The sequence below is a fragment of the Chinchilla lanigera genome, unplaced genomic scaffold (genome assembly GCF_000276665.1).
Source record: "Chinchilla lanigera isolate Chin_1 unplaced genomic scaffold, ChiLan1.0 scaffold00055, whole genome shotgun sequence".
Classification (NCBI taxonomy): Eukaryota; Metazoa; Chordata; class Mammalia; order Rodentia; family Chinchillidae; genus Chinchilla; species Chinchilla lanigera.
In genome coordinates this window covers 14,805,650-14,816,633 of record NW_004955456.1, presented here as the reverse complement: position 1 = coordinate 14,816,633, position 10,984 = coordinate 14,805,650, and the positions used below count along the sequence as shown (strand labels likewise).

The 10,984-nt window shown below is 46.5% G+C and overlaps 1 protein-coding gene across 4 annotated transcripts in view; it reads left to right on the top strand.

Annotated features, from left to right (window-relative positions):
• The window catches only part of Styxl1 (serine/threonine/tyrosine interacting-like 1), a 63,811-nt gene that overhangs the window by 2,693 nt on the left and 50,134 nt on the right, over nt 1-10,984 (top strand). For 2 of the 4 annotated variants that reach the window (XM_005396808.2, XM_005396806.2), the window contains exon 2: nt 9,994-10,050. The exons of the other annotated variants lie outside the window; for them this stretch is intronic. Coding sequence is in view for 1 of the 2 variants with exons in the window: in XM_005396806.2 (XP_005396863.1) it covers nt 9,994-10,050 (57 nt within the window). In the remaining variant the exon portion in view is untranslated. The remainder of the gene's footprint in view (nt 1-9,993; nt 10,051-10,984) is intronic. 4 annotated transcript variants of the gene reach the window in all.

The window sequence follows — 10,984 nt, the reverse complement described above, 5'->3', positions numbered from 1 at the left end:
AAAAAAAAAAAAAAAAAAGAAATAGTGTCCTCAATCTTATCACTGTTCTCTGGTAATAGTTTACCCTTTACTTGCCACTAGAACTGAGATCACCTTGGAGTCAGGAACTATGACTTTCTTTTCTGTGTCTTTATTTTCTAACGTGTTACCGGTCCCAAAATAGGCCTTGGTGACTTTTGGGAGAGTTCAGTGGTTTTTGATGAGGTCAGAAAAACCGGATTGTTCAGGGCCGCTGAATGCTAACTAAGAGGTTTGTATTATTTCTTGGGAAGCAAGTGTCTACCAGAGGCTTTTATGAAGTCACTAGGACTGTGTTTTAGGGAAATTAGACTGACCTCGCATGCTAAGGATTCCAAGGGTAGTAAATGGGGCAGGATGATTGTTTAGGACACTATCCTGTGAGATGGCAAAGATCTGAAGATGGTAGTGGCCACAGAAATGGAGAGAGCAAGAGGTGTCCAGGGCAGAACAGATAAGAGTTTGTACCCGTGCAGGGTTGAGAAATGAATGAAAAGGATGTGGAGAATCAGGCTGAGAGAAGAACATTTATGAAAAAGAGGGAGGCTGGGAGTTGTGTCGAAGGAGGGCTGGCTGGAGAAAGAGTAAAGAGTTCTGTTTTAGGATGGGGGTGAATTGGGAGTGTGGGTAGAAATACGCATGGGTAGGCTGAGTGTGGTAGCACACACTTGTATTCCTAGCACTTGGGAGGCTGAGGCAGGAGGATTACTTGAGCCTGGCAAGAACCTGTATATCAAAGAACAAAGGGAAGTATTAGTGGGAAGATGGACAGATGGGGAGTTACTCCAAGAGGAAGTGTGGGATTGAAACTTTAGAGAGGCCAGGGCTGAATGGAAGTTTTGCCTGTAGAGGAGGGGAGTTGAAGCTGTGAAAGAGAAACTAGATCAGATCCTCATGCTCACTCCTAGTCTGGCTTTGTCCCTTCGCCATCCCTGCCATGTCAGTGTCTGCACAGAGGAGGGACTCGCTACCTTCCAAGGCTCTTACAGACAGTTTAACTGTTGAAAACCCTCCCATTGAGCTCCTGTCAAGGGATATAGCTCAGCGGCATAAGCGCCTGCCTGGCAAGCTCAAGGTCATGAGTTTGATTCCCGGTACTCCCTCCCCCCTCTAAAAAAAAGAAAGTTGAGCTCCTGTCTGCCTCACTGCAGACCTTAAGATTAGCATGCAGTTGTAGCTGTTGTATCCACCACCGTCCTCAGTGCTTTTCATGCATAACTGACATTAAACGGTAGAGCAGCCCTCATTGTAGCAGAATACAGCCATATGGCAGGGTTACATCTTCATCTCCTCTCTTTAAATCTTTGCTCGCCTTTGAATTATGTGTAATTACCAGGACAGACCTATTGGAATAGGCTAATGTGCTGCTCATGTTAAAAAATAAAAACTGAACTTGCTGAGTGTGGTGGCACATGCCTACAATTCCAGATTTCTGGGAGGCTGAGGCACAACCTCAGTTGGAGTTTGAGTCCAACCTAAGCAATTTCGCAAGTCCCTGTCTCAATTTTTAAAAAGGAATGGGGATGTAGCTCATGTGAAGGCCCTGGGTTCAATTCCTGGTACTGCAAAAAACAAACAAAAACCAAACCAAAACAAAAAACACCCAAACAAAACTCTGAACTTAAAGTCCCCACTCCAACTTTCTACAGGCTTCTATATTTAAAGAGGAGAGAGCTTGACTTCTTATCTCTCTCCTTTTATCCTCCACCCCACCCTGGGTGGACTGTGTGGCTTCTGACTACCCACTGTTGGTGAAGTGAGGTTGAAAGCAAAAGTGGCACAGGAAAGGTGCCATTGTCATCTGGCACTAATCGATCCATCTGAGCTTGGTGGATCTGTGGCTGCCTCTCCTGTGCAGTGCTTTTGTGGCCCTTTCTTTTTTTTTGTACCGGGAATTGAACTCGGGACCTCGTGCTTGCCAGGCAGGCACGATTCTACTGAGCTATATTCCTGGCCCTTTGTGGTCCTTTCTTGCCTGCACCTCACTTGATCTAGGTGGTTATATCTGTCTTGCTTTTAGTGCTTCCCTCTGCCTTTGGTTTCCAGAGTCCTCCACCACCTGACATGGGTCCATTGTCCCTTTAGGTGATGCTCTTGGGCTAAGTCCTTTTTAGATGACTTTTAGTTGGTCATCTCTCCTGCTTGGCCCACATCTAGTCTACAGGAAACAGCGAATTTGGGGGTCCAGCCCATTTCACATGCAGCTGCCTCCTGTTTTCACTAGCAGTCAACCTGGCTTGAATTTTTCCAGCCTGGGGCCTGCGTCACCCTTGTTTGTCTGCAAAGCTTCAGTGAGCACAGGCCAAGCAATAATAGGGCCTTGTTCTTTTATGAGTTATTACAAGAAAGCTGAGACTTGTGAATGTTTAAAATCAGAGATAGATACTAACAGGAGGGAGGGTTTTTTTTTTTTTGAGACAGGGTCTCACTATGTAGTTTAGGCTTGAACTCACTGTATACTCCAGGCTGGCCTCGGTGATCTTCCTGCCTCAGCCTCCCAAGTGCTGGGATTACAGGTGTGCACCACCGTGCCTGGCTTCAGCGGGGAGCTTTGAGATGCTGAAAGGAGAAAGGAGAAGCATTAAGGGGAGAGGATGCCTATCTCTAACTGTGGGAGAAAGCACAGAAGGGTATACAGGGAGCAGTGAGTTGGGGAAGGCCGTTCACACCCAGTGGCTTTAACCTTTCTAGGCAAAAACTAGAAAGGAGAAAAGTGGCTCCCTCGGGACCTGAGCTGGTTCAGAGGATTTGGATAGCAGTTCCAGCTGCCAGGGCAAGTGAGGAAGGATGAGAAAGGGATTAGCTAGTGGCCATGAGGGCCAAGGTGAAGTTTGGAAATGTGTGTGTGCTGTGTGCTCAAGCCCATGGGTGGATCCCACACCGAAGTCATCGACCCACACATACAGGCACACACATGCCTGTGCGCTCACATCCTGGGACCCGCAAATACATGAATCTATACACAGAGCTTATTTTTATTTTTCACTAACTTCATTTTTCATCCAATAAAGTATATACAGGTCTTAATTCTTCATTTTGGTTTTGACAGCTTTCACCCTTGTAACTACCACTCTAAACAAGCTATGAAACATATTTATTCCAGAAAGTTCCCTTACATGCCTTTCGACCAGTGTCCCCAAAGAACTGTTTCCTGATTTCTATTGCCATGGAATTATTCTGCCTGATTATTATATAAAACAAATCTACAAACCCATTGTGTATACACTGACATCCTCGTCAGCCCACCCGACACATGCACATGTACTGACAGACTGCACCTTATGGTGGGTTAAGGTTCCAGTCATGGACAATCAAATTTTGGGGATTAATGCACACATATATACCAACTCCTCTTTGACACCAAAGTTCTACCTCAAGTCAAGTATTCCTAGGCTTTCCTTTCAGGTCCTTACAGCTAAAATGAGGAGTTAGAAAGATGGTCATCATTCTGCCTTGCTTTCAGTTGGCCTTCTATTGCACTTAATTTTCTCTAGTTGCTCTGGGATACTGGAAATTGGGAACACATATTTTATTTACTTGCCTGTTTACCTATTTATTTATTGCAGTACTGGGGATTGAACCCAGGGCCTTTGCATTGAGCTACATCCTTAGCCTTTTATTTTTTACTTTGAGACAGGGTCTCACGAAATCACTAAGTTTTCAGGCTGGGTTCAAACAGTCAGTCCTCGTACCTGAGCCTCTCAGAGTGCTGGGATGACAGGTGTGCATCACTGCCCCTGGTTTAGGACATACATTTAAAACAAAATTGTATTTAGATAAATAGCTTTCATTTTACTTCTGGGCCTCCAGTTGGACTTGTGGGAGGCATTGTTATGGGTTCTAGGTCTTCAGCTGGACTCCTGCAGGACATTGTCATAGGACCCAAGCCCTCAGATGGATTCTTGGTCTATAGTGTGTAGACAGATTTCCTGCACTCTCTTGGGTAGGATTTTTTGGGTGACTATTATAAATACTCTTACAAAATATGTGTCCTGTATTACATTGTTCCCCACGCAAAAAAACCCCAAACCATGACAAAGTGAAAGCATGGTATAAGACAAGATAGGGTTGTATGCAGGTGGGTTTACGCCTCTAGTCCATACCCATTTTCCCCAAAATATGGAGACAGGATGACTAAGGCAAAGTTAGGGGGCTGTGTGGCTCTGGCCTCATCCTCCCTTTCTTCTTTCATCTATGCCATTGGGACCTGGTGTCTCTCAGAACTGAGAGGACAGTTTTGAGGACCACTTCTGCAACCTCCAAAGCTCAGGATGTTCTGTGACTTGAAAGATATCCAGCTATTGTTAAGATTTAGGCCACATAGAAGGTGTCAAGCTAGAATAGAAGAAAGCCTCTACCAGATCCCTTAAGAACCTGACCACAACCAGCCACCACAGGCTCCCCTGGCTTATAGACTTGACCAGCTTTGGCTCTGGTCTTTTTTTGTTTGTTTGTTTTGTTTTTTTGAGACAGGGTCTCGCTATGCAGTTCAGGCTGGCCTCAAGCTCACTTTGTAGCCCAGGCTGGCCTCAAACTCACAATGATCCTCCTGCCTCAGCCTCCCGAGTGCTGGGATTACAGGCATGCACCACCATGCCCGGCTCTTGGCTCTGGTCTTAAACCTCATATTTTCTGATTGGTCTCTCCTGCCTCCTGGGCTTAGTTGTAAAGGAACTTTTGTTTCCTGAGCTTCTGCTATACATTAGGCTCAATGCTAGCTGTTCGCATCAGTTACTTCAATTGAGTGTTTCTCTAGCTTTCCAACATGTTATTACTGCCTCAGTTTACAGTGAGAACATTGATGCCAGCACTGTAGTTAAGCCTTGGTCATCCTGGCACAGCTTGATTTTGCCCAGAGAATGAGGACACTAGTAGGATTGGCTATGGACCTTAACTCTTGCCCCACTGGTCACTATTCAGCCTAAGCCAGGGCCCCAAAGTAAAGCTTGTGGCCTGGCTTTTCCAGGGTCATCTAGTGATGTCTTTTCCACAAGAAACAAATACCTGTCAGCTGTGTCCAGAGGGACTGTCTGGGGCTGGGCTGCTTAATGGTTGAGCCCTGGGCCAAATGCTCAGTGTCCCAGAGCTCCTGTGAGGAGCCCAAGGTCAGGCCCTGCCTCTTGTCAGAATGGCAGGCCCCGGGCATGATCAGACCCAGGGAGGCGGGCAGAAGTGCTCCATCTGCCTGGCTCCCCCTTCGGCTGTAGCAACCCTAACAGAGAATCTTTCAGTGGACTGTTAACTCCAAATGTAGTATGTGCTGTCGTTGGACGTGAGTGACAGCCCAGTTGCTTCTGGACTGTTGTGGTCTGGAAAAGGGCCACCCACAGGCCTCTGGAACGAAGGCCAGTTAGGTTATCCTATAGAGGCTGTCCAGTGTGCTGTAGAGGGTGTCCAGTGTGCAGGCACAAGCCCTGGGCTGACCCTCAACTGTCTGGATGGAAGGAATGCCATTGCTTGTCATCCAGAAAGCTGTGTAGATTCCTCAGAGGGATCTGTTCATAGAAGAGACATCTTTCTCTCACTCCATCAAGCTGGATATACAAGAGATGTTTCTTACAACCAGCTCCCCCTCCAGCCACCTCCCATGTAAGAACGATTGCGCCAACAGCCCTGGAAAACTAAAGAGAGCTACACCGTGCTGAGACACCAGCATAAAGGGGGACGTCTTGAATTTGCCATTTTGACTTTGCTTTTTTGGCTAGGTCACCAGGAAAATGAGATTTGATATTATTTCCAGTAATACCAATGAAACTCACAGTGGCAGAGACTATATTCAGAAAAATTGATACGAGAAAAATAGATTAAGAGGGGAGGACCACGTGGATGGCTCTCCCTGAAAGAAGACAATTTGCCTCCATTGTGATTCACCTTTGCCCTACTTCCAAGTGTACTGAGATGTACAGAGCTGGCTTGGATAATACTCTACCCCCTCGACTGGCTTTAAGCAGTGCAAATGGACCTAGCTGAGGAGTTGACGTGTAGCCTTTGAAGCAATGGGACAGGTCTGTGATGCCTCGCCTGTAGCTCCCTACTCCTAAGCATGTGCTAGGCCAGAGAGAGACACAGCACTGTAGGCTGGGATTGAGCCTCCGAAAAGAGGCCCTGTGAAGTCCCAGGGCAAGGAAAGCCAGACCTCAGAGCTGAAGCAGCGACCTGAAACAAGGTACTTCTTCAAACTGTGTTATGCAGATTCCTCCAAAGGCTGTTACCCGGAATCCGGTACTCTTTCTGCATGCCTCTCTCTGCCTATTGCAGAGGTGCCACTGTGTCTGCAACCTAGCCCAGCTCACAGCACTCACATAGTTCCCCCCATCCCTCACAGTCACTCAACCCCGAGCCACTGCCCTCTTCACAAATTAATAAAACCCGGGTTCAGCCCTGGGTCATGGCCTTTGTTCCAGGCAGCCTTTGTTCTGACTGGACTTAGGACTCCTTCGGCTCCACACAATGGCAGCTGTGTCTCTGTTTCTTTATTCTTCCTGTGGGTTGCATTGGAAGTGGCAGATTGGAATTTACTTGTTAGAATTCCAATAATTTTTCCCTGAGATTACAGTTTATAATATTATACTCCTCTGGACTGCGACAAGGTCCAGATGCACTCCTGTAATTAAGGAAGCCACTTTTTTTTTTTTTTTTTTTTTTAATTCACATGAGAAAAACTTGATCTTGGGAAAAATAAATTTGTTCATCAAAATTGAAAGTAGCAAAAAGTTGGGACTGGTTAATTGTGAAATATGGAAAAATCAATGAAGGTATTAAACTTGCTGTTGGAAACCATGAAGGTAAATAATTCTGGCAAAAGGTCACCGCGATTAGTTTAATGTTTTGTGTAAAAACACAGCACCAGAGTATTTTGAAGGCCCAAATGGGAAGGCTGAGAATATTTAAATTTCTCAGAGTTTGGAGTGCTGACAGTGATACTGACTAGGGCTTGGTGTTCAACCCAGCGAGGCTTACAGTGCCCCTGAGCTCAGCTCACCCTCTCCTGGAATCATGCTGTTCGGTTTGGGGGCTGCCCCAACACTCTGACCACACGTGAAGGGCAGTTGCTGCTTGACCAGAGAGTGCCTCCTTTGAAAAGGAGAGAGACCTGTAGGGTTCGAGCCCTGGGGCTGGTTTTTACTTGGGTACTCAGAGATAGTCCCTTGGCTGCTCATTGAGGAAATGCAGTGGGGGAAAAAGAGGGAGCAAAGATGGGCTTCAAGCCCTAAGCCAGGCGGGTTAGGGGCCAGCTTTTAGGCTGTCTTAGTGACGCTGCAGTCCATCCTCTCTCCTTTGTTCACCACCCCCAAAGTGGGCCCAGGGCTGTCAGAGGAGGAAGGGAGGAGGTCCTCCCAGGAATCGCCACATGGAAAACCAGGACTACGTGCCCATCCGCAAAGGTGGTAATGGCAGCGAACAGTGCATTAGTTCCACATGTTTTATTGAACACTACCTTGCTGCAGTAAATCCTGGGCTCTGGGTGAGGATACAGCAGTGGATGGGACATGTAGAGCCTACTCTCATTAATCATGCATCCTCGTGGGGGGAGGCTGACAGCACACAAATGAGCCCTGTGATTTCAGAAGTCTGCAAGTGAGGTGGAGACAAAGACCCTTGTAGTTTAAAAAGATCACCCTGGCTGCCGTGGGGAGATCACAGTGTAGGGAGGAAGCAGGAAGCTAGAAGGTCCCGCTGGGCAGTAATGCAGCCTCAGGAGCAAGAGCATAGTATCTCGGACTAGGATGGTAGCTCCGGAGAGGGAGGGAAGCGGCGGGGACATGGAATCCGTTTGGGAGGTAGAGCTTGTAGGGAGGATGGGAAAGGGTAAAGAAAGAGGAACCTGGCAACCAGGCTGCGGCAGTTGGGCAACTAACGGTGCTGTTTGTTGAGACTGAAAAGGCTAAAAGATGAACAAGGATTGGAGATGTGGACATTAGAAGTCCTGGTTTTGCCATGTTATATTTAGATGACCGTGAGGCACCCAGGTAGAGTCTGCAGAGGGGAAGTCAAGATGACAGAAGATGTGCGAGGTGTTGGTATGTAAGTGGTATCCAAGGCTGGGGAAATCACAGAGACCCTGGGTTTTAGAGTGGTGGTTTTCAACTGGAGACACTATTGCCCCCCTCCTTCTAGGGGGCACATGGCAATGTGTGGCCATTGTTACAGCTAAAGGAGGATTGCCACTGGCCTGGACTGCGGGAGGCCAGGGATGCTGGTAATCATGTTGCAAACAAGTTATCTGACCCCAAATGTTAGTGGCAATGAGGTTAAGATGCCCTGTCCTGGAGTGAGAAAAGAAAAAAGGATTATTTGGTCCGGGGACAGCCTTACATGAAGAAGACCCTCCAGCAAAGAAGATCGAAGAACAACTTGAAGGGGAGGAGGGCAGCTGGAAGGATGTGGAGGCCTGGGAGAGGCACATGTTTGAAGCAGGAAGATTGCTCGGCCTTATCACATGCTTTGAAGGGGCTGAGTCATTGAGCACAGTGAGATGACTAATGGTTTAAGCGAGAGGGACTCCCTTCATGACCTTAGGTAGACCAGTTTCTGTGGGTCAGAAGTTCCAGGGTAGAAGGTTGTTCTGATAGGCAGTGCTTGCTAAATCATTTCCTCCCTGCTCAGAATCCCTTCCGCAGGTAACTTCATTAACGGGCACTCAGCAGGCGGGTACTTCTATGTTCGTTTTCCAGAAGAGGCAAGCCTATGATTGCCCCGACTTTAGAGATGGTGGAAACTGAGGCACAGAGGGGCGAATTATTCCCCAAGATCAGGCAGCTGGCAATCACTGGCAGAGCCAGGATTGAGACCTGCGAATTTGACATTACTGAAGTTGAGGGAGTGGAAGCAGTGAACAGATGTGTATTTGAGAAGCCTTGCTAAAAAGTGGACCAGAGATGTCACAAGGACAAGAGGATGTTTGTGTGCCAGTAGGAAAAATCCACATGGAGGCTGAGAGGTGGGGAGCTGAGAACCAAGGTCCGAGAGGAGGCTGACCCTTCCCAGAGCATCGTACTGGTTGCTGTGGAGACTGGAGCAGCGTTATCCTGGACTCGGCTTCTCTCCCACCTACCCACGGCTGGCCTCCAGAGTGCAACACTTCTACATTCTTTGTTACTCACTTCTAAAAGACACAAGTCTAACCCTTTCAGAAACACTGCCCAGGAGTCCCCCATTGTTGTATTAATAATCCATTTCTGTCCAGGGTGAACTGGTCCGAGGACAAGGTACCCGCGGATGAATAGAAAAGTAAGAGAAAAAAGAAAAACAAGAGAGGCATAATTCTAGGGTCAGGGGGCATACAGCCTCTTGGACTGCAGCCCTGATTACCAATTTTGGTAACTATTGAGAAAGAACAAAGGAAGCAGCAGTGCAAATAGAAGGATATCAACCAATTTAGCAAGGACAATATAACTCAATTATCACATAAATAAGACTTGACTAGGGGCTGAGGATTTAGCTCAGTGGCACAGCACCTACCCGGCAAGCACAAGGTCATGAGTTTGATCCCCTGTACTGGGGGAAAAAAACAACAACAAAAAACTTGACTAGTTAGCCATCATGTTATTCCTTCTGGCATATCTCAGCAAAGCATTTAATGTTGATCTCGTGGCTTTCCACAAGGACACAGGTTCTGCAATCTTTTCCTTACCACCAATGCTTTTGCTACACTTCCTCTGGAACCCAACAATCATGGCTTGGTCAGGCCTGAGGTAATACGTAGAAAGAGTAACTAAAGAATGGCCTTCTCCACACCCCATCCCAAGAGCAGCTCAGCTCTACCCTCAGAAGCCAGAGCTGAACACATCAGCAATTCCCTGCCTGACTCTGGGGTGGCTCCTGCTCCCAAGAAAACATTCTTTTTTTTTTTTTTTTGGTGCTAGGAATCGAACTCAGGACCTTGTACTTGCCAGGCAGGTGCTTGTGCCACTGAGCTATATCCCCAGCCATTCTTTTCTTCTTGACCCTTTCTCCCTCTTCTGTCTTCCCCAGCCTCCTGTCTGTCTGGGTAGCAGTCATATCCTTAGCTGTTTTCTGGTTCCCAACTAGGTAAGAACCCTATTGGCTGCTACGATGATTGTGTGCTTATGCCTTTATAATGCTCTAGTTCTCTTCCTACTTGGGCTTGTTTTTCCTTTTGTTCAATGTCTTCATTCCGTGCTAGAATGGGACCTCCATAAAGATAGATCTTGCTCATCTTGATTATTTCCATGGTTTTGCTCAGTAATTATTTGCTAAATGAACAAATGTATTGTTGGCTGTTTTACAACCTACCTGGTATGTGAGGTTAGATAAAAAAGTGGATTTAAAAAAATTTTTTTTGGTAGAGATTTGTGTTTACTGGCAATTCCCACTCTCTTTGAAGTAAAGATGTAATAGTACTTATGTACAAATAACTTGCCAAGGATTCTCACCTCTATTTGCCCCACTTCTGTTTAGACATAATTTGAAAACCACCTCAGTGCTTATACTTTTCAATTATGTTAAAGTAAAATACAGTGAATGCACTATGAGTTCCAAGGAAGTTTTTTCAGATCGCAAGTCATTGTAGGTTTAAAAATTTCAAGGAAAGACACACTGCCATTTATCACCCCACTTAAAGCCCCCCAGCTTGAGCACACATAATCCCAGCATTCTTGCCACTTCGTGAAGCGCTCTGGAAGTCCTCTTTTGTGAATGTCTTTATGCTGTTGTGACTGCCTTGAGGTCCCGAACTGATTTAAAACATTTCCCTTTCCTGGTCTTTTTGACGTTTCAGAAGAGCCAGAGACTTCACAGTGCCAGACCTGATGACTAAAGTGGATAAGGACACACCGTGATGTTTTTACAAGTCTTTCTGTTGCATGGCACCTGGCCGTAGCATTCAGTATGTTTTTTCGTCGTATCTCATACACTCACAAAAGAAGATTTCTAGAACTGCTTCAGAAAGTGGCAACAACATAGTTTCTCATGAAAACACATATAGACATACAAAGCTAATCAA